This window comes from Anguilla rostrata, chromosome 1, assembly GCF_018555375.3.
Source record: "Anguilla rostrata isolate EN2019 chromosome 1, ASM1855537v3, whole genome shotgun sequence".
Classification (NCBI taxonomy): Eukaryota; Metazoa; Chordata; class Actinopteri; order Anguilliformes; family Anguillidae; genus Anguilla; species Anguilla rostrata.
The window spans coordinates 65,535,960-65,560,246 of NC_057933.1; the positions used below are offsets into that span (position 1 = coordinate 65,535,960).

A 24,287-nucleotide genomic window follows, 5' to 3' on the forward strand; every position below is an offset into this window, starting at 1 on the left:
ATATACCAGTTGTGAATATTAATTATGCCTTAGGGTATCATAGGTCATTGTACATTAGCCATCAACAACTAGACAACTGATGAAAATTATGCTAAATCATTATTTTGGAAAAGTGAGCTGGTACTGAAACACAGTGTGGAAAAGCATTTCGTTTGCAATGTTATTTTTGGCCTGGCACGTTAGTAGAACAACATTGCTTTTCCTGCTAAAGGAAAGCATTTCTCAGATGGATCAAGGTGGTGCAATCATCTGTGATCAGGAGTAGCGTGCTTTAAAACAATGCCTTGGGGTTTTAAAAACAAGTAGACTGATCAAGATTTTTATTTTTCATTTACACTATAGACTTAACCTCATGTCACTCAACAGAGAGAAGAGGGTGTGGGAGTCCCTGGGAACAGTGGAAAAGTAGAATATTCCTCTGTATTTAACTGGTATTACTTTGTGTCAAAATGCACATAAAATAAGAAATAAAGTACTGTTCAGGTTTATAAATAGTAGAAATGCATGTTTTAAGAGCAGGATTATCAGCAATCTACTGTTTGTCAGTTATTCTGATGGCACCCTCTTCAGTTGTTTTTACTAAATATAGAAACTTACATGTTTAGGCCTCAGCCTGCATCAGCATTTCCATGTAGAGGGTTTCTTTTCATGCCTGTGAAACACCAGAGATCTGTTTCTGAAAAATTGCAGTTACTTGCAAATTCAAGCTTAGATTCAGGTTTAGTTGGAAAGCGAGACTCCCCATTCAATAATCAGAAGGTATTGAATCACCAACCACTATGGTATGAAAAATGATCTTTTAACGTCTTGAGAGTGGCCAAAAAGCAACTATGTGAATTAGAATGCATGCTCACACCATAGTTACAAAAGGATCAAGCCTTGACATTATTTTAAATGTAATTTTGCAATAAAGTATGGCTCATTTGGAGTCGCTCTCCTCATGTTTTGGCAGAACTCACAATTTTGCCTGGAGGAAAAAATATTTTGCATATACTCCATCAGCAGCCCTCTCCTTTTTCCATAATGATTAATTCATGTAGACTCAGTTCAAATCATTGGCATGCTTGAAATCAAGATCCATGTGGATCTGCAGTATGGTACCTTTCTACAAGCTGTTGTTAGGTAATGGTTTAAGAATATGTAATTAATTTAGTACAGGAACAACTTTATTTAATCTGAAAAGCATTTAATATGGTAGGCTACTCCTTTGCATAACTTTTTTCATGTTTGTTTCATTTAAAAATGAGATTATTCAGGCCACCGAATCACACAGTCACCCTAGCAGTATACAAGCAATGTTTATTATTGTGTGGATGTTATATTCTAAATAGGGAACTGTTGTTAGCATGTAAATAAGAAAAGAAAAAATACTGAGAACTATTTACAGGATATTAGCTGAACAAGTATTTGATTCTCCTGCACGTTTGATTTCATCATAGTTCGATTTCATCGTAACTTTCAACACATACAGTAGAAACCAATATAGGCAGGTGTTCAACAGTGCAAACAAAAGCATATGGCTGCCCATTGTCTTTGTAAGACACAAAATGTGGAATGTTCACAACACTTTGGCCAATCAGAATGTGTCTTAACACTTCTCAGAGGCCTTGTGCAGAAGAACAGAGATTCATATTAGACATGTAAAACTCATTAGGAAACTTCATATTTCAAGTGTGCATCTTCTATTTGATATTTTCAAATTAAACCTATGGTAGGTATTTTGTTTGATAAAGGTTTGGCATTTGTGTTTATTTTTTATCTGAGGTTTCCTTAAATGTGAATCTTAGTTTTAATGAAAAAACAAATAGCCTTGTAGTTCCTGCAACCCATATCATTTTTTGTACATTTATACATGTTTATGTATCTTTTAATTCATGTCATCCTTACTCATCAACGCATGAGCTATGAGCAATCAGCTATCATAACACCTATCATTTATTAGACGTATTCTTTCCTGAGTGAGGAGGCGGAGTCTGTTCTGTGAGGGCACGGCCTGCCGTCAATCATAAGTGAGCATGCTCCGAACTCTGATCACTGTCGTGACTGTCCTCGTTGACCAGGGAGTCTGCTGAGTGATGGAGTCCCGCAATGCCAGAGAACTCTGAAGGCAGTAGTGTCCCCTTTTTAACGTTGACCAGTTCTTTCTCTCGTGCCACTGCCCCTTGCTGCCCCCCTTTCACGCGCTTCCACTTCATTCTTCTGTTCTGAAACCAAACTTTCACCTGCAAATCAAACAAGAAAAACAGGATGAAGGACAAATAAATATTTATTTTGCAGAATACCTCAGACTTACTGTATCTTTTTAACCTGCTAATACAGAAATTTGCATCAGACATCAGACAAGAGACAAGCAGAGAGTAAGAGATTCTGCTCCATGGAAAGTGTTACAGAGCACATCTCAGCTCAGAAGCCCTAACATGACACATGCATATTTTCCTCGTGTTAAATTTTTCAAGTAAATAACCCTTGTAAAAGACAAGTTAGAGACAGTCCCTTTATAAGGTAAACTGTCTTCCAGGATAAGTGTTGTCTTTATGCTCCTGTTCGCATTCATATCCAATATGGTCGACAAATCAAATGTATGTATGTCTGATATCTGTGGTCGCCTGTTAACATTAGATTTTGAATTCCTTACAGATTCCTTGAATTCCTTTTGTGTGTTTAACCTGAGATCACATTCTTCTTAGTTGTTGCACTTAGTGTTCCATCCAACCTGACAAAAAGCTTTACAACAGGGCACCTCTCCCTCATGGGATGTTATTTATCAGTATAATGTGGATGACGGGAGAAAGCACATACTGGAATGTTTACATTCATATTGAATATCAGCAGAATCCGACCTATGTAATCTCTATGATCGAAACTGGATTTGGACAGGTCTGGTCTATATCTAGTTTCCTGTAATTTAGGCTATAATCCTCAAATATGACACATTTTGGATTTGTCAGGGAATTTAATCTACATCACAAAAAGACAAGTATAAACAGGGTCTAATTTTTTTAGTTTAGAACAGCAGTAATCCCATGTATGCTGTGTTTATGCCTCACTATATGTACCACTGATTGATAATATTTCATGTGTCAAACCACTGGCATCAATGCCCACATAAAACATGAAAGCAGCTGAACAACTATAGCCAATGTCATGCGAACGTCATCACACAATCAACAAGGAAAACAGCGCTCATTATCCTCAAAATGTAAATCGGTTTTCCATTTCGAACGTGGGAAATTGTATAAACTGTACGGACGCCATGTCTGGAAGGTTTGCATTTGGCAGCTATTTCTACATCAGCAATTATGTGCTGATGCATCAGTCACATCTGCTCTCCGGCATCAAGCTCTTCCTTCTTTCCCTTACTCGACAAGTTGTTTAGTATTTACGTCTCCCAGAATGATGATTAAGCTGTTGCTTAAAACAGCTGATGCGGACTGGGCCCGACTAGCGCGGAGGAGCCTTCGACTGTGAGAAATCACCAAGGAGGGCTTCTCTCCGGGCCGGGTTTATTTTAAGGACTGTGGTACCTTGGGACCGCCAATCACACGACCAGGAAGTCCGTTTACGGCGCAAACATTTGCGTTGCCTTTCACCTGTGCAGTCCACAGCATCGATTACAATGGCTTACTTATTGATGGGTCAGAGGTCACCTTGTTATGAGTAAAACCCAGTGTCAAATAAAATACAGTACTGCATATATTTATGACAGTGGAACCAATTAAAGATAAATATAACCCTTTGATCCTTTAGTAAGTGTAATGCCTAGCATTGTTTTATGGCACTAAAAATACATTTTTGATAAATGAACATTGGTCACCATAATTCTTTTTTTTTTTAATCTCAATATTTTAACAGATGCAACACAATTCCTCTCAGTATATATGGATTAAAACGGTATTGGTGCATTAGCAAACAGTTACAGTGATACCGAAACAATAATTAGGGAACTTGGGGAGGTTGCTCTTGCATTTGCAGTCGTAAATTTGGAAGATTGGCAGTTTTAAATTCCCATAGGCATAGGTGTTGTATTACTACACAAGCTACTGAGCCACACACTGTCTTTACTATAAGAAGTGTGACCTTAAAATATATCTGCATGGCTGGCAATTCTCTCAGTCAGAGTGAAAGTGGAGTATGGGTATAGCATTGACGTGGTTTTGGCAGAGTGATGTATCTAGCTACTTGCACATTCATTGCGTTATGATATACTTGCTCCAAAACATAAGGGCCACAAGGAGCTAATTATTTTCAGATGTTATGACATTAAGATATACAGTAATGGTAGGACCTTTAAAGTTATAGTTCAGATGAAACTGAAATTTGAATGCCCAGTTACAGCTGTAGGCCAGTCTCATCCCTGCAACATCCCTCTATAAATCTGTGACTGCTGCACACAAGCACACGGGTTCTCCGAAACTCATATAGCCAGTTAATCTTTTCTTTTCCATTCTAGAATCCACCAGCTGTGATGTGTCCGATACTGCCCTGGAGGACTACCCATCTGATGCAACTGGTAGAGTCAGATCACAGATGCTGCCTACCTGACCAGCAGAATCTCTACTGAGAAAAAAGGCAAGAAACCTTTCCTCTAAGTGTAATATTGTGGCATTATTCATAATTCCATGGGGCTCCAGCCACAGTGGAAAGTGATGTGGTCCACATTTGATCTGTGCCAGACGATTCATCGCGACACCCTAAGCAGTGCTTCAGCTCGGCACTCCACTGAAAGAAATCTCTGATGACATGTTATTGCCAATGGTACTGAGAGTTCCATATGCACACTGACTCAGGAAGAAACCATCATGTGTGTCATGTCTTCAGGCTGTACCATGGCTCTACTGCCTCTCTTCACCATCCTTTCTTTCTTTCTTTCGGAATTTGCTTTTGGGATAATTATGTTATTGGTTGACTGAAAATGTGTAATGGAATTTTCTTTAGTGTAAAATGCTAAGTGCTTGTTTGTTTTGGTAACTACCCTTAATGAATATAACGGGGCCTTCTGTGCCTTCTTGGTGATTTGCCTCTGTGTTCCTGGGAATAACACTGATGTTCAGATGATATTCGCGAACTACACAATAAACCAGCTGCATTGCACTAACCACAATCTATAAAAAATATAGTGGCAATTATTTATTCAGGCCGGTGTGATACCCTACACAGCTAGTAAGTATGATGGCACTTAATGAGTATAATTTAGAAAGGTGACAAACTTCTGGGAATCTTATTTCAAATCACCTGTCAAGTTATCACCATGTCTGGCACAATCATTACAATGGGTCAAATTTTCCCCTCTCTCTTTGCAGACTGGCTGGCTGGCTGGCTTAATGCCAATGATAAGTTTATGGAAGGGTATATTCTATGCATTACAAAATTATTTGAAACAGCACCCAGAAAACATGCACCGTCTTCGCAATTAAAGAAAACTGAGAAAAGATGCTCCTGTTGTATCACAAAAATGTAAAATCCTAAATGATTCACTAAAACTAATCTCTGGTGTTATTCATCAACAGAATTAGCTGAATCCAAAAAAAGAAATAAATGATTATGTTGGGTAGAATAACAGATATTTACTATGCGGTCTGTTTTATTGATTTAGACTCTGTGATCCTTCCACTGAAAAATTATTCATATGGCACTGCTAACACTGAAAATGAACTAATTTTCCCTCTCATCGTGAATACCTGCAATAGTCAAATACAAACTGTAGCTTGCACAGAAGTGCTGAAAGCACAAGAACATCATAGTGCAGAGGTATTGGCTGAAATGAGCACACAAGCTTGCAAAGCCTTTAACCTCTTTAGTAGTATCACAGTAGAATTTCCTTCCTTTAAACATTTAGTGTAGGCCTCTATAAAATCTAACCCCAATACACCGTTCTTAACGTAAGTGCTCCTTTTTATTTCTTGAACAACAATAGGGGTCTAGTGGCTGTTAATAAAGATTAAAACATGTTTTAAAAGGAAATATTTGACACTGCCATATACTCATTCCTGGAAGTAAAGGAAAGGGCATATGGCAGTAGTTTGATAAAAGGCCATTGTCAGCAAATGATTTATTTGTGCATTCTGTGCCCCCCTTTGAAGATTTACTGAGACAATGTGTGCAGGACATTACAGCACATCTTGTTGTGTTAAGTTGAGCCTGAATCATTGTGTCAGGAGTCATTAATTTGGCATGTAGGTACTTATAGTCTGCCCTACACAAAGAAACTAATTTGTAAAAGGAGAGGGAGAGGAGGAAGTGGCTTCCTAGACAGCATTTCCTTTGCCTGTCTCCATTACTTGTCTATTACCTAACTGGAAGAATACTCAGAAACATCTGGAATATGACATTGCCTCCACAGTCACAGCTGGAGCGGAATAACGCAGAAACTCAAAACAGCAGCCCACAAGTTTGGTAGCTATACCAGCATTATGAAAGTTGGCGCCCTTATCAGCTGTTTCAGTTGCCTGTGAGCATAGCGTACGGCCCTCTGTGTTACACAGTGACCCATAAAAGCACAGTATCGTCGTGCTTTTTGGGAAGCATCCAAGTCAGAAATTAAATGAGCTTCGTCTTATCACCACAGATCTATGAAGCTTCAGACATTTTGGTGTGATGCTGAAATTAATTAATTTAAACATGGTAACTGGACTAAATAACTGGCCAAAACAACAAGTCTGACGAGCTGCCTAATCTTTAATCACAAGCCTTTAGAAACATTTAACAGAGTTGGACATGTTTTAATGCTGGCCATTAGAAATGGCTTTTTACTCATTTTTACCCATTTTCAGAGCTGTGGGCAGATGGGAGTATTGCAGTAATATAGCATATGTCGCCTACCTGTCTTTCTGTGAGGTCCAGATTCACAGCTATCTCATAACGTCTCAGCCTTGTCAAATAGTTGTGATGCGCAAACTCTGCCTCCAGCTCTCGAATCTGTTCCTTGGTGAATGCTGTCCTCTCTTTTCTGGGTTTGCTGCTCACATCGGTCTTATAGTTCCCGTCCTGAGAATCTGGAATGAAAAACAGAACATTTTTTCAGACGCTACAAAGGAAAAAGAAAAAAATATATAACCTGTGATAAATGGCAGGTGCGAATCGGAGACGCGAATAATACCAATGCAGGAAAGGGATCTGGTAGGTCAAACAATTGGGGCTGCCAGTCACCGTTTATTGTACTGTATTGTTTATGCATGTTGTGAGTGGCTGGAAGGACCCAGGAGTGTCTGTGCGTGTGTGTGTGACTGGCTCTGGCAGCTGTGCTCGCAGAATGGGCCGGCTCTACTTTCCAATGTGGACTTCGCTTTTTGTAATATGGAACGAAACAGCTTTGCAGGATGTCTAAAAAAAAATGTTTTAATTAAATTTAAATTAAATTAAAAATAACAACAAAAAACCTTAATGCCTTCATTTGTCGGGAGTAAATATTAAAGGGCAAATGATGAAGGAAACCCCAGGAAGGTGTTTAGTTGGATATGCAGCTGGTAAATACACTGTTTAAGTTCCAGTGCCTGCTATGTCCACCAGAGATGTCTCTGGGGTTCTTTTTCAAATATTCATTGACTTCCCAGAAAGCTTAAAATCAACATCAAGCTCCAGTTAGATATCTATGCTAACTGATTTATTCTTTTTGAAAAAATAAAATAAACCCACAAGTGAATTGTCAAGAAGAAAAAATACTTTTAATGGAAAATAACATATTGTACAGCAGTTGGACTGCATGGTATTGTTGGGAATCTGTGTAATAATCATGATTTTTCTCAAATATGAAACTCAAGAAATGGTCATGGTTCTCCTGTAATGGATGCTTAGTGTCCTTAGTAATGAAGTGGCTGGTCCCTGAAAGAGTCACAGCACACAATGTGTGCCACCACACATAGCAGTCAAACCCCAAATGATGCTACCTCACCTTTCTCCCAAGAACACAACACAAAAGCACTGTAAGCAGCTGCTGTAAGCAGGTTTTTAAAATACATTATTCCTTTGTAAACAGGTAACCTTATGGAAAGGTTTTTACTGTACTGTCCATTTTTATGATGATGATGATAATGATGATTATTAATATTATTATATTATTATTAGTTGTAGTTACAGTAGTAGTAGTTGTAGTAGTTGTAGTAGTAGCAGTAGTAGTAGTAACAGTAATAGTAGAAGTAGTAGTAGCAGTAGCAGTAGTACCACTGCTACCACAAACTGAATGAGTTCATAATCAAGCATATTGCTCAATGAAAGCAAGCAATGTTCCACACAGTATGAAACCCTTCACGTTTCTGGTTACAAATGCTGTTCCATAAGTACTCCCTTCAAACCCTTGTTAGATGCAGCACTGATCTAGGCTGTTTTGATTCAGTCTAAAGGAGAGTTTTTCTGCTTTATTACTGGAAAAAATAAAAATACATGCTGTGTTAATTTTTTCCCTCAGCTTGCTTCTTCTGACCAGACTTTGTGGTTTTTCTTTTTTCAGGCAAGCTTCAATTTCACATAGAGAATGTTTCACTTTAAGGCTACAAAGATTGCCTAATAATTCATCTTTGGCCATGTCTCAAAGCGTGTGTTAATCCAACTGGCAATCCCAAACTAAACTGTAGATAGGGTGTGGATAATGAGCCAAAACACAGCAGTCAGGAGATTCTCCATTGCCACGTCATTAAGGAGAGAAACTAGGTCTGTTTATTAATCACATCTCTGTTCTGTCCACAAAGACTCTCGTTATTTTAATTAAACTGTTCAGGTTTTTAAGTTTAAAAGGGACTTTTGGTCTGCAGTTGTAAATGTCTGTACTGTATGTACAAATTTAAACTTTGATTTTACAGCAATTTTCAGGTTTAACTGTAAATGTTTTGCATCATGGAGACAGGTTTGTCCACATACTATGCTTTACATTTTGTTTCTCAATAAAGGTAGTCTTAGTTTATTTCATTTCATACAATCTCTGCTGTTTTGAAATCATCATTCATGAACCACCGGTTTCATTACAAAACAGTTTCCACATTAATTCATATAAAACTGAGGAGTCGGTAACGAAACACAAAATATTTATTTATTGATTTTATTTTGAATGTTTATGTATGTTAATAACTGAAAGCCAAGGGACTGATTCATCTGCCTTTCCACTTTCATAGCGTAAGAAAACACAAATCATAATGATACATATTTTAGAACTTTTCCTCTGATCTAAAACCTAAAAAACAGTGACAGTGATTAGAGTCTCTCTCTCTCTCTCTCTCTCTCTCAGTTTCTCACACGCATGCACACACACATGCACGCACGCACACACACAGGCAAGCACGCACACACTCACATGCTCAGAAAAAACAGCCAACCTAAATCTGGCAGTTTTTTTGCCACTAATGAAATGAGCCAATACTTGCATTTACTCTCTGGTAAACATTGACATTGTTTAGGAATAAGAATAACGTGCCCAGCCACTGGAATCCAATCCAGCTCAAACTTGAAAGAGTCCACAGCTTTACAAGGCAGCCACTACACCACAGCAATTAGGTCTCTGGTGTGACTTTCATCCTTCCACAATAAAGAAGAGTGCGAGGAAAATGCTGCACTCAGATTGGGCCCCTCCTCACAGAAGGCCAATCACAGGTCAACCCGCATCCATTTTAATGAGTCTCCATCCATATAAATATATGATCATACGTTATATAATGTATGAATGTAATCCTGGGTACGAATGTAAATACTGAGTACAAATTTAGCCATAGAATCATGTGAAGCTACGCAGGGATAAACTGCTGGTGTTTTGATGGGTGACCTCCTGGGAAAGCTAAGATCCAGGGCCAGTAGGGAGCACTCTTCCCTCTGGACTACAGATCGAATACCCTTGCGCAGTGAAGGAACAGCCCTGTCCTTTGGATTACTGTAGATGTTAAACCATCATTGTCATCACTAAGGTCCCACGAAACTTTCCAAAAGAGCAGTGATGTTAACCTTCGTGTCCTTACCAAATTCCCAAGAAATGGGCCACTTAATTACCCCTATATCTGGCTACACCATTCCTTGCTTTCCTACCCACATTGACTTCCGACGTCATCACTGCAAAAAATACATGTTTCTCTGCTAAAATCAGAAACAGACAAATATAATGCGTTAAAATAAAATAAATGTATTGCAAATTATGTTGTCAAAGTTCATGAGAAATAATATTGCAGTTAGGGTGAATCTGAGCCCATCTCTACAAAAACAATGAACTGTATTTCAATAATTCTGCTGCCAGGTGAGGTTTTCACTATTAGTTACATAAGAGTGCAGGGTAAGTGCACCATGTTTAACTAGAAGCTGTCAGAGTTGACAGGTCCCTTGTATAATAGATCTATGCAGGGATTCTGGTGGGAGGGTTGGTTTGTGTTGCCCATAAGAGACTGGGCTTTGATCCAGTATCAGGTCAGCACAAATCCATGTGCTCACAAGAACATAATATGTGCGTGTTCAGGTCATGGAAAGCATTCTTATTTTAATCAACTGGAAAAATTGAGACAACTTAACCAAGAAGTACCCTATAGTCATATGGAAGAAATGCAGCTGGTTACATTTTAAAATAAAATTTGAATGCAAGCTTAGTTATTTGAATGCTATGTCTTTCGCAGTACCACCACATTATTATTATTATTATTATTAACCTATCACAAACCTAAAGTAAAACTGCAAATTTGCCAGATTTTCATGTCTACCCATCTTAAGCACTGTGCAAGGGGCACTGCACAGGGCTTAAGATCACTGCATGAATCTGCATGAATCAGACTGAGAAGAATCCCAGATTGCCCTGTTGCACCCTGTCCACACGTCCTTCTCAGCACCGCCCCATCGCTGCACCCCGCCCTGTCCCAACCGCACCAAACCGCGACGTGCTCAACATGCATCTGAGGAATACCCAAAAACAGAGAGAAGGATCAAGATCTAAACATACCTTAAACAACACTGTGCTTTTAAAGGGAAGGGGAAAAGACCAGGCTCGCTGGAGGGAGAAAGGGCAGAGATGGAGAGCACTAACAGTCAAAGCCCTGGACACATTTCTGTGCAGTGAAGAGAAGAGGGAGGAGGCCTATTTTGTGATTGTTAAAATGGTCCATTTCCAATAAAACTGAGCTTTGCTCTTCCCAAATAAACAAGTCTTGCTTGTGTAAATGAAAGTGAAATGTACTTGTATGAAAGTAAAATTCCTTTCATCAGCATTTTGTAATATACCAAAGCATGAAGGATTTTAAGGATGCAGACTATTCAACTTTAAATAGTTTCTCAGAATCAATACACACAGGTGAGATAGTTCTGTTTAGCCTCAGGCTGCATCAGAACAGGCCGTTTAAGGCCTTGGGGAACCAGTCCCTCCAAATGGCATTGCTTGGATTGGAAAATTAAAAAGCTTACTCTGGCCAGACAAAACAATCAAGATGTCAGCATATTGTGAAACCAATGTTGATACAAGAAATTTTTCAATTTTTTCTGATGAAGCATTATTGTATACATGCTTCAGCTCACATTTTGACTCCAGATGCAGAAGCAAAACCATCCACACTACATGAGCAAATCGCAATATTTGGACGATTGATTACACCAACTGATTTCAATGACTACTAATAAAAACATGAAGTAAATATACAACAAACATATTTAGAGACCAATAACTACTTGGCATAGTGACCCAAGTGAGATATTTCTTTAACAGGGACAACATGTAATATGCATGCAGTCATGATTTACTGAAGCAATGCTTTATTTAAGAATTGCCCAATTACAGAAGCAGATTCTCCATTTCTGCTGTGCTCTAAATGACATTTAACATCTTTCCCATAAATCTTATTAGAATTATGCATACTTACACTTACAATAGGGTATTAACTCATTTAACATTTGATTCAAGCACAACTGAAGTACAGCAATGGAACTATTACATGGCATCAAACTGATTGTGCTTTTACTTATGACAGTGTGCCTCTTTTTACAATTATACATAAACTGCCAAGTTTAAATGGCCAAGCCTGCAAGACAGCTTTAGTGGACCAATCCTGACTGACTGAAAATGTGTTGATAACCAAAACATTTTAAATCAATCACAGCTTTATAGTGAAAAATAAAGTGTCATCCATCACTTTGAAGAATCTAGTTTTTATTTGAACAAGTGGCCAGCAGATTTGCGTTATGTTCTGTGCAATATTGCACAAAAAATTCAATCATTTCATACTTGAATGGAACAATCCCTTTGTGAAGTTTGCATGTCATGGGTCCAGTTTATCACAAGAAGGCTCTACAGCGAGGACAACTTTTAAATGTAAATATTTAAAAGCTGTACGGTTGAAGACGGAATTGAATGCACATTAAGTCTTGTATTTTTGCTATTGTAACCTGGAAAGGGCAAAGCTCAGTGGCATACTGGCTATTTTCCAAACAGAACACCTTGCAGAATTGCTTCTCAATAAGTCTCAATACTGACTAGCATTATGCGATTCCGTTTTATCCAGACTAGATAAAATGCATTTTATTTTTAGCTTAGCAAATATCATTGTTTACCTATTCAATAACCTGTTTATATTATATAACTTTCTATTTGTCCTGAAATATAAGTTCACAAATATCATGTTCAGACAGTGATATTAATTGATTTGCTGTGCTGGCAAATGGAGCAATCCCAAAAATAAATAAATAAATAAATAATTTAGGTTATGGCATTTGCAAATTATTTATTGCAGTATAAGACCTAATACAAATCAAGGTAGATTCAAATAAAATTTTGTTAAAAATCTTACTACTGACAATACATACAAAGTATATATAAAATATGTTCAGTCTTGTGCTCTTGGGGAAACACTAAGGAAAAAAATGTTATTTTAGCATCAGATATAATAACAAAGATATCACTAATCTGTCATACCATGTGGTAAACGACATCAGCAACTGCAGGTCAGTTTGTTATTTCATGTTTAGGTGTCATTTTTATTTTCACAGTGAGGGGACATTCAATTAATCTATAAAAACACCAGGGGTGACCTCAAATATGTTGTGTACCTGGTGACCAGACACACAGGCATAACGTTTTGCCTAAGAAATCATCCAAGGACCTAGGCTGTCTGATTTAAACAACTTTACTTAATTTATATTGTTAATATGTGTCAGATAATTTAAAGTATTGCTTTCAAAACAGTTATTTCAAAATATACATCGAAATGTGCTTAATCTCAGATTACAAGTACAATTTATTCATTAAATAAAAATTATATCTGAAAAATATATATTCTGAAAAATTATATTCGTTTGATGGTTTAATATCAAGCCGGATTTACTAGTCTCCTGTGTACACAAATGCAAAAGTCCAAATACCTTTACTGTCAAATTTGTAGATTTATCCAAGGTTTTGTGATCTTGCAGGTAATAGTATTGAAAAAGCTAACTTTCTGATCTAATACACAATGACTGGCATACTATGTTTGGTCTTCCAAATATCACCGCAAACATTCACAGTAGTGTTCTCAGGAGTCCTCTGATTTTTTTTTCCTTTCATTATATCAGAATGAAAGTTTTTCACGTTATATTGGAAGAGTCATAAATTAAAGTCATAAGTTCTTATGATATTTTATGATAAAATACTGGCCTCTTTATATATAAATTGTAATTAATCTACAAATGCTTTATATGAAAAGTAAAAGAGCTTATACACTGGGAGGCTAATTTTCAATCATTTTATCGCTATTAATTATTCACTTATTAATTAACTATAATTATAGTGTATATATACAGCTATCTCTGTACATTTTACTCAGAATGTGTCTTATTGTTATACTGTACATTATAACACCAGATAACCTTCATCACATGTGCGCGGTATGTAGCGTATTCATTTTTTTCATTTAATGCTGAGACATAATTAAAAAAAAACATTTTTTAAAATTATTTTCCAGGGTGAATAAATGCAGCAAGCTAAAACCGGTTTAAATTTTGCCGTTCACGATTGAGCTCAAGGAGTGCAGTAATATTACATTTGATTGCCGCACTACATAGCTATACAAGATCCGTATCATAAATAATTACACATTTCCTGCCTAAGAAGTGGATATGTTGAGGGATGCAGAGGGTACAGTATCTTTTAAGATGGTGGTATACTCTTTCACAATCCATGACATTCATTTTTTACAGATCGTTGTGCTTTCTGCGGTTTAAAAGGCGTAGAACTGAAACATATGGCATTTAAAAAGGCCAGAGGGGTGATGCCACACAAAGTTACTGGGCTTAATTGCTTTGCACACGTGAGGAAAAATCTAGAAGCGCTTTTCTGAACGTATTACTCTGCATCTCCCGCCGTCAAAGCCAGGTTTACAAAATGAAAGCGCAGCCACCACCTTGACTCGCCTCAAAATATCTGAAGCCTATATAATCATGAGTTACACTAATACACTTAACAAAATCTTTTTTAGCTACAGGTAATATCAAAAGTGTAATGCTTTAAATATACACACCACTCAGCAGACAGTATGTATTACTTCAGTAATTTCAAACAAATTCGAATTTTCAAAGAATAAAAATAATATTATTTTTTGATTATTTTTTTTTATACTTCAAACATACATAAAGTCATAAAGTTTTTCTAAGATTTGTTCTCAATATATTTCACTATTATAGAGTCCAATGTTGCCATTTTACAGTGAGGCGCTGTGTGCGTTTCTTCACGTTGTGAAGGGTTAGAGGGCAGCCTCTGGCCTCTCCTTACCTGAGCTGTCACTTTTCCTCTTGCCGTTGCGTTTCTCTGCCTCAGCGGGGGACAAAGCCTGCCGCCCAAAGTCCCCGGGGACGCAGGACGCCCCCGTGGGTGTGTTGGCCCCCAGGCTGGGGGTGCTGGCGCACAGGCTGGGGCCACCGGGGCACAGGTCGGGGGAGGCGCTGTCGGGTGACGGGAGGCAGAGGCTGTGGCGGCCGCTGGCGGGCGAGGGCGAGGGCATGGGCGGGATGTGCCAGCCCGGCTGGTGCTGCGGCGGGTGGTGATGCTGCTGCTGCCCGGGATGCCCGCGGTGGTGCTGCCCGCCGAACAGGCCCTCGTCGCCCGGGTAACCCGCCACAATGCAGGAGGACGAGGACCCCGCCAGGTCGGGGTAGGAGACGTGGTCCGAGCGGCCGTGCAGCGCCAGCGGCGACTGCGCGAAGGCGGGATGCAGGGCCTGCGCAGACGCGTGAGGGCTGCGCAGGCAGCCGAAGAGCGTGTGATCCATCGCGTGGGACGCGGGCCCCTCCCGAAAAACTCAGCGCAAAAATTCAATTAAATAAACAAGCCTCGCAAGAGCAAAAGTGAGGAGGGAGAGCAGAGGAAGGAGGCAGGGAAAAGAAATAAAGAAAGAAAGAAAGAACTGATGATCCAAGTCCCACCACTCCTTCTGTTGCCTTCACCTCATATACCCAACTCTCCCTTTTCCCCACTAAAAAAAAAGGCTAAGTGAATTCAAAACTTTTCTGTGTGTTGAAAGGGAGCTCCTCTGGTAATCCTGAGCATGCCGGCTGTTGCCAGGCGGCACAGGGTAAACACTGAGCCCAAGATAAGCCTCTGAAGAGATTCTCAGATGACAGGAGAGGAGACGGAGGCCAGTGCAAGGGAAAGGTGGTTCCAAGGAACAGCTATGAGGGGGGAGCCAGCGCAGGGGACGTTATAAATAGGCTGTAATGTGAGAGGGAGGCTGGGTCACAGACTCTGCGCTACTGACCGCATGCAAACGATCGCCCTCCAAAAAGCAGCGCACAATAAATCTGAACTATTAAAATGGCTTTGCCTCAGGAAAAGCATGCAATTTATTTTGGACTCAGACTATCTGACCCCTGGTAACACTTTTTCCCCCCAAGAAAACTATTGCATCAGTTCAAGGATTTGGAATAAGTGCAGCAATGGCATCGGGTGCTGTTATAATACTGTGTGGCACTTCATCTGCTGATGTGTTTGCTTCTTAAGTAAATTGAAGTAATTTCTTCCCAGCAACCCTACTTTCAAGATCTTGACTATAATTGATTGTTGATTTTTCTTTTCTTCACATTATATTATGGCCATTGCACAGCTCATAAAGCTTGATTAATTTATAGTGGTTTTCTGGAACAAAGTGGGTTTGCTCTCCAGTTGCTTTGGTTTGCTTTTATGGGATCAAAGGTAAAAAAATGAAATGAAAAAATGAAAGTTTAAAAAACGGGTGTCAATGAAGGTGTTGCTGAAGCATCATTGGTCCATCTCAAGCAGGCTGTATTGTAACTTTTATGAAGTGTGACTGGTGAAGCACTCTGGGATGTTTCCTTCAGTAAGACACTTTTGGTTAAAGTTTTAACCCACTGGTCTTCTTCAGAATCTACAGGTAGATTTTTTTTTCATCTCGTGTGATAAATTGTACTTGGTTATTTGAGTACAGGAAGCGTGTTTCCATTTTACATTACTTATTATGGGACATTTTGCCTCTGCACCTTATATCAAAAACATTTCACAGAACTTATGTTTATTTCCTCATTGCCCTTTAGTAAGAAAGCCACATCTTATAAAATGACCTTTCTATGGGGGCTCCTTGGTGGTGCCCTCCTTACAGTCCATCGATGCACTCCAATTTCCTGATTAAAGCCTGACAGTTTCAGTGCCGACTGCAAGCAGGACGATGCATGAAAGCCATGGTATTGCCCAGAAAGGGACGATTCATCAGGGGACGATTCATCTGCCTCCATGTTCCATAGAAACTCCTCTGATTAAAGAGAAATATAAAAATATGAATGCAAAGAAGTGGTTGGCTGCATGTTTTAGAGGGTAAGAAAGGTAGTGTGCACTCTGTGACCGATGGAGGACCTGAAGGAACATGATTACATTGCAGTGATGAGACAAGCCTACAAATTACCCGGTTGCTCCAAAGCTCCAAATTATGAAAAAAAGGAATATAGCGTTTTTACTGGTGTACATTCAGTCATGAGCTTGTACCGGCATACAGTAGGTGTAAATTACATAATCATTTTCTGTGCAGTTAAACCAAAAAACAGTACAATGGTGAAGAGGAAGAAGAAGTAGAAATGGTGTAGTGTTTCTAGTTTTGAAGGGAAAGTTTTTTCGAACTGTACATTCTCATTTACGTTTCAATAAAGGTTTAAAGGGTTTAAAGATGGATACTTTTTAAACATTCAAAAATTACCAATACATTTTGTTTTTGTCTTTTACATTGTTTAATATTTCAATTCCACCATTTAATCTTATTCATTTAAATTTTATCCACTGTATGCCAGAAAAATGTATTCCAAATGCAGGAAAATAAATATTTTTGTTGTGTTAGAAATATAATGGAACGAGCGCAAAGGAACAATTTGCATTTTTAAACTTACCTGTGAATAATCAATGTATTTATTATAATTCCTGAATTAATTAGAAATTTGGACATACCTCCTTGGAGAGGTTTTTCTTTTAATTATGCCATAAATCTGCTTCTATTTTTAAAACGCAGGAAGACAAAATATCAAAACATTATTTCTAAACTGTATTATTTCCATTAATTTAATTTGGTTTCTTTACATTATTTGATTTCTCTTCATACATTACTTTGCTGGAGTTATAGTCTTTGGACAAAGCTGACTGCACATTTACTGCTTACTAAACGCATCTGGGGAACTTGTGGAGACGGGTGCGTCACTTTGACCGGGTGACCAAGGTTCATTCAGCCTGGGCCTGCACGTGTTCAGCAAATGGATGGACGCTGCACCCACTCAGCTGCTGCTGCTCCCATTAAAGCCCTATGGACGGCTGCTGGGGTGTACCGCATGTATGGAGCCTGCCTGTGAAAGGAAATTAAATACATTTTGAAGGAAATTGCTTTAGCAGACACAGGGGTGGCTGACTTGGGCGCCGCGGCTAGCCCAGTCCTCCAGGATCCTGAACCGAGCGCACCACGTCTGAAACTCCCCGGCGAAACTCTGCTGTTTACCTTTCAAATTATGGCAATTAGCAGCAAAGTAAAGTTATATGTTTATCTGGCCCCTTCGCTCCGTATTAATACACATGAGGTTTCATTCTTTCAGCGTCTCTCTCTCTCCCCGGCAGTGCCCTGTGGCAGGGACAGCTTCATGAATCCGCCTCTTGTAGACCTCTCGCCCCAGAGCCGAAGCCCTAGTCCATGGCAGCGTCGGCCCATTGCAGTTCACTTTCCCCAGGACAGAAGGAGACGAGGCGCAGGAGCTACACCCAGATTTCCGTGAGTATTTTTAACTGTGTGACACCCCCCTCGCAGGTCGGTGTTTGCGGCGATTGAGGCCGGGAGTGTGTTTTCACTGCATGTGCAGAGCTTAGCTCTTTTTTTATTTTGTGCGGCGAGTGGTGAAGCTGGTCCAGATCTTTGGACGCTGAGCAGACCTGCAGGTTTCCACCAACCTGTCTCTGTCAATCAGCCCCGGAGCAATGGGACTGGGGTCTGGAGACAGAGGGGGTGAGGAGCAGCAGGAGCTGGGACCTGGGGATTCAGAAGATTGCTAGGAGACTGGCAGATTAACGGGCAATAATCTAAATACAGATTAATAGGCATTAATATAAATATAGATTAACAGGTATTAATATAAATATATGTTTTTAATACACAAGGCCTATGATTTGTTTTACTTACCTTAATACACGTGAAAATGTTTCCCGCTGAGCAAGGATATTTGAAAGAGAGGAACATTGCTTCACTTTGTAGGGTAATCATATAAGCATCATGCTGCTTGAAGGCTCCTCAATTTCAATCTAGCATTTTACTGTTGTTTCCTATGAAGTGAACCCCCAGCCTTCAAAGAATCATGAACAACAGAGAAAGATACTTTTGTAACTTTCATAACTGAAACAATTCTATTAGAAAGAAAACGCATAACAAAAGATAACACTTGAAAAGAAAATCCTTAAACTTTAATCTGAAAATTGCTGCAACGTAATGTTTTAGATATCCTACATGCAAAGTTGATTCTGCTCTTTAAATATGTTTGATTTAATGCAGTATACAAATAAATTTTAAGTTGAAGTAGAAAAGGCCTTGAAGTAGCTTTTCACTTTTAACTTAATATGTGGCTTCAAAAGATTTCAATTTCTTCACAACAGAAAGTTTCCTAATTACAGGTACTCTTCAATCTTATGCTAACATGTCATTTTATGAATATTCTGAAATAATAATAAAGTGACTTGATCAGATAATATAGGCTTGTTTCAGTTCCTCTATTATGCTATTTGAAATTATACATAATGTCAATAAAGAACACTGAATAAAAGAAAATATTATTTTGCTGTATCACTGATTCATTACCAAAAACCTTCTACTCATGGCCTGGTCCGTATTAATAATCCATCGCATTTTAGAAAATGTATCTCCCCAGCAAAATATTATACACAATCAATGTCATGATGACAATTATAAAGTAATAATTATATCTTTGTAATATATATGTGTGTATACTCCAATTTACATATCTACTGACAGTACGATGTGGACACCATGCTATGTATTGTACAGAGTGGTCAGTAAATGATATCTTTAAGCAAAAGAGTCATTAATGAAAGCAATGATTGATTCAGTACTGACTTCAGGTTACTCTAACAAAGATCACCCAACAGATGTACTGTAGTAGTCATCTTTTAATAAAATTATATTTTGCAAAACAGTTTTAAATGAAAGGACAAATGGTATCATGTTACTTTGCTACAGAAATATTTTGATGGAAATGCACCATGATCACAACATGATAACGATTCACATATTAAAATAGTGTAATGAAATTATAATATGCAAATAGTGGTGTCACATTTTTTTAAATTGTCTGAAATAAGCTCAGTATATTAATTTTCTTTTTCTTTCATGATATATGTTCTATCTGTACTCATTTGTATAAAGTACATATATAGGATTTTGAGTTTTAAAATCCTGCTGCAGTCGAATGTACTGAATATTATGTTTGTTATATAATTTAAAAAAGAGTGCACACTTTAGAGGAGCTGTTCTACATATTTTTTTAACGGACATGTGTCAGCAATTTATCATTTTTTCCCATGGGCACTGCCTGTTTCATTGGATTTAAGGAATATTCTGTATTGAAGTGGCAAATTATCCGCAGAGCTGATGAAAACATTACTGTAGGTAGAGGTGTTTCGGTTTTCAGAAAACTAGCATGTTAAATAAGGAAATAAATACAATATGAAGGGTTATAATGCTTTCTTAATGAAAATGTGATTAATGCTGAAATTATCTGATTTGACTTTTGTGTTATTATTCTTTTCAAATATATTTCAAAAGTCATTTAAAATACAATGGGAAGAAATACAGGGAAAACGAAATATTGAAGGGTACAACTGAATTGTATTATAAATGCTAGATAATAGACAGGACAATAAATGACCTTTTGTCACATTTTAATTATTGTTTTAATATTGTAGCTCTTCATTTAATTATTGACTTTTATGGTAAATATATAAAAAGACCACTGGAAATTAAACACAACTAATTTTGTATTGTCGAGCATTCCACATTTAGACATGTACCTATAAACCGGGCTGTTTGTTACCTCAAAGTATTAAGTTGCTTTTTTATTAGATCAATGATCAACTCTCTCGTTTCCAATTATACTAAAACTCCTTTGTTAAGAGTAACATAATTGCCGTTTTAACCATAGTTACCAATAGTTTGATTTGGACAACCACATATGGAAGAAAAACGGTCTAAAAAATATTTAGAAAATTGAAAGACAAATGAATGAATTCACTATGGTTGAGATTATTTTTTTTATGCTTCTCAATGTCTGATTCACCTCTGGAGCCCGGGGGTAAAAAGTATCGGTTTTCAGGGGGATGAGCATCAAGTGAGTGTCAATATATCATATAAAGCCTGTAAATGCATTGGCAAACCTACAGTCCCCCCCTTCCAGTGTGATCTGCAGCACTAGTCCTAAGCTGAAGGACACTGTGATCCATAGTGGAGGGATGAATCTTACCGAAGGGGGCCATCGTGGCGGCTCGGCGGATGAACGCTAACGGAATTCATGCCAGGCTATACTGGTGCCCTTTCCATGCTGGCAGAGCAGAGACAGGGGACAGCATTTCCAATACCTCCCCAGGGAGTGGGCGTGGTCTTATTACCATGAATAATACCACCTCACAGACAGGATGTATGGTACTGTAATCAGAAATTGGATGGCTGAGTCCAGTCAGGGACATGGAGAGTGACTGGAGTGCGGGCTGCTCCAGGGACTGGCTGGGCCTGTGCTGCAGTCTCCAGTTTTAAGGCTAGCACTGAAGCTTTTGCTCAAGGATTGTGCCAATACTAAGTGAGAACTACGCTTAGTAAAGTTTTTTTTTTGCCCTCTTATAGAAAACAGAGATCTTTTAAAGTCCACAGGATTACCCACAACGCTACACGTGCAGCTACAGATTTATTTATTTATTTATTTAATTGCATTTTTATTGTATTGTTATATTGTGAAATTGTTAGTTTTGTTCCATCATTTTAATTGATGCTACTGCTATTTAGTGTAGGGTGTGGTGTCCCTGTTTTGTGGTTTGAAGTATTTTATTCTTGTGGTGTTGTAAATGTGATACAAACATTATATTACATTATATAATATTTATATTAAAACATTGCATTCTTTTACACTTTTGGTTTAATATATCTTTGAAAGCAAAAAAAAAAAACCCAGACCAAGAGCTTGATATAAATTCTCTGTTTAATTATATTTAGCTAAATATTATAATTAATTTCACAGACAATGAAACTCGTTAGATTTCAGTCTGTGTCCAGCCAGAACAAAGCACTTCATGTGTAGAGACAATGACCTGTGAATAGCTCTGCAGTGTTTTTATTGAATTACTGCACCATACAGTCCTTCCCCACCACCTCTTTCTGAATGTCCTTTGGTTCTGACTCATACAAAATCTGCTGGCCAAGTTTATTACAATGGCATTGTCAAAATTTATCATTGCAGTATCTCTATTTACTTTCAGTTCATAAAACCATTTAATAAAATGCACAATGATTCATGAAAGTGAGGTGAATTGTTTCTGACGTAAAGGCATCTTTAGGTTTTTCATTTGCTTGCAAAGTTACTGCATTTCACGTTTCTTCAGCTTGTGAACTTGCCAACATCAGTGTTGTGCTTTTATGCCAACATCTGGCTTTTGTCTTTTAGGTGTATGTACTGTATAAAACTTTGTTGGCAAAAATTCATAAGTACTTCACATTTTTCAACAATCTATGTTGCCTTAATGTATTGCAACATGATTTCCTATGTGAATTTAAACAATTTGCTGATCAGTTCAATTCAATTTTGAATAAATCTAATTTATAACATATCTTTTGAAGACGTTTAGCTAGGCATTGTCTGACACTGAAGCTTGTGACACTGAATTCCACACTGAAGCTTGTGTTCAATTTATACAGGTGATTGTGTTTACAGCGACCTCTGCTGGCCAGTGTTAAAGCACGCTTGGAGATGCCTAATGAAAACACACAGATGCTCTCCTAGCCACTAGATCTGAATCACAGTGCCCAATTTTCGAGTATTGGGGATTAAGTTTTTTTTCTCTCTCTCTCTCTGCCAACATCTGGCATTGTTCTGTACCTCATTACTTTGAATAAAACAATGATTCATACCAATAAACAAGGCTTGTTACTGGTGGGGGTTTAAAGCACAGATTATTCGCTCTCCATAAATCAGTCCCTTCTAGGGCATATCTCTGACTAATCCCTTTTGGGAGTAAAAGATTTTAGCAATAAAAAGTGCAACAGATGCAACACATAATGGCCACTGCACAGAATGATACCATTTTCGGTTATCACATAATTTCAAGTCAGTAGGCCTGTATTTCAGTCAATACAACATTTTTTTTGTGTCATTTCAGAATGAATGGGAAGGCTGCGGTTATTGGAGGCCGTTGTCAGTCAGATGTTGTCCTGGTCCAAGTGGACCCATTGACCTCTGCATATTTTTCACTCACTGAGGTCACTGACTTGGCCCTGGGGAAATATTTTCCTCTCATTCTCCTCTCACACTGGGAAACAGAGTACCCAAGTACCCACCCCCCGCCCCCCACTTCTAGAACAATCCGAGTCCCTCCCAGTCAAGCACCTCCTCCCCACACACATAACAGACATCACCCATCCAAATGACTGTGGAATGACGCATGCCCCAGACAATAGGAGGATATTGAGGCAAACGTGTGTCTAAATGGGAAAGCCCTTGAGCCTTGACAGGGGCCAACCTCATATTGTTGGCAGTGGATCACATTTGATTGGCCTTTATGAAAACATCACACTTTCCTGTCTTAAATCATACGTTCAACATGTTTGATGGATTTTACATGCATGTCGAGTTGCTTCAGTTGATGTGCCCATGAAAAATGAATGTGTATGATCAGTGGAAATGTCTGTGAGGTTAGAAAGCACTAGGAAAATATGACTTAATATTTGCTTTCACAGCACTGCTGATATTCAAAGGACAGAGTGAAGCTGCCTGAACCGAAATATTTACTTTTACAAGAAAATACTAACAGTCACAGGTTTGGTATCCACATTTACTTAGGGAAGGGAAGTGAATAACTGAATTATTGCAAAATATAAATGACTCTCCCATCATGCAGGCCCAGCTTCTAGGGAGAGTGATTTATTTATTTATTTTTATTATTTTTATTTTTGTGTGTGTGTGTGTGTATATTTTTTTTGGATAATTAATCAACAGAAGTGTGAAAATTACATATAGAAATAATCATATTTATTCATGTCCGTTCTGTTGACGCATGAATGCTATTTTTAAGTTCTCCCACTTGTATTAAGTTTGGAAGCCCCGTTGAGATTGCAGGTCTGTTCCAAAATAGATGAAGGAGGCTCATCTCATTGGCGATTCCCATGCCTTTACATTGGAGCACTCTTTATGGCTGGGGTTCCACCAACCTTACATGTGGAAACAATTACATCAATTACAGTGCAGAAAACCATGTGCCACACAATTCTTTTCATAGACTAAATTGGATATCATTTGTTCAATCATTCTGATGCTGCACTCTGTCCACTGACTTTAATTTCTCACATTGTCCAAATGTTATTCCACTTAGTATAAACCTGTTTAAATTTATACATGGCATGATAATTCAGCCCTTAATAATATTTCTGACGTTGAGTCGAGCAGCTTAAAAAGCTTGCAAGGAGGAATTCTACAGAGCCACACAGTTATAATGCAAAAAAAACTGTAAATTTGCCCATCATATAACAAAGTTTAGGTTGAACACTGTTCTCATTGCTGTAAATTATTTATATGCATGTACATGTTCATAAACATTCTTGAGCTTGTGTAATGGTGTGTTGATTCAAAGC

The 24,287-nt window shown here is 38.2% G+C and overlaps 1 protein-coding gene and 1 long non-coding RNA gene across 4 annotated transcripts in view; one reads left to right on the plus strand and one right to left on the minus strand.

Annotated features, from left to right (window-relative positions):
- Window positions 1–24,287, plus strand: part of LOC135262697 (uncharacterized) — a 36,958-nt gene that overhangs the window by 1,253 nt on the left and 11,418 nt on the right. The window contains exons 2-4 of one of the 3 annotated variants that reach the window (XR_010332294.1): window positions 4,451–4,569; window positions 18,014–18,164; window positions 20,851–23,299. This is a non-coding gene — a long non-coding RNA (uncharacterized LOC135262697). Of the gene's footprint in view, window positions 1–4,450; window positions 5,102–18,013; window positions 18,165–20,850; window positions 23,300–24,287 lie in introns of those variants that run through there. The other 2 variants (XR_010332299.1, XR_010332295.1) reach the window with 2 other exon arrangements.
- On the minus strand, window positions 1,280–15,588 carry meox2a (mesenchyme homeobox 2a). Its single transcript, XM_064349829.1, has 3 exons — window positions 14,687–15,588; window positions 6,820–6,992; window positions 1,280–2,222 (listed from the first exon to the last, which is right to left on the minus strand). Exons 1-3 carry the CDS (start codon window positions 15,180–15,182, stop codon window positions 2,004–2,006), a joined length of 888 nt encoding a protein of 295 aa, XP_064205899.1. The 5' UTR covers window positions 15,183–15,588; the 3' UTR covers window positions 1,280–2,003.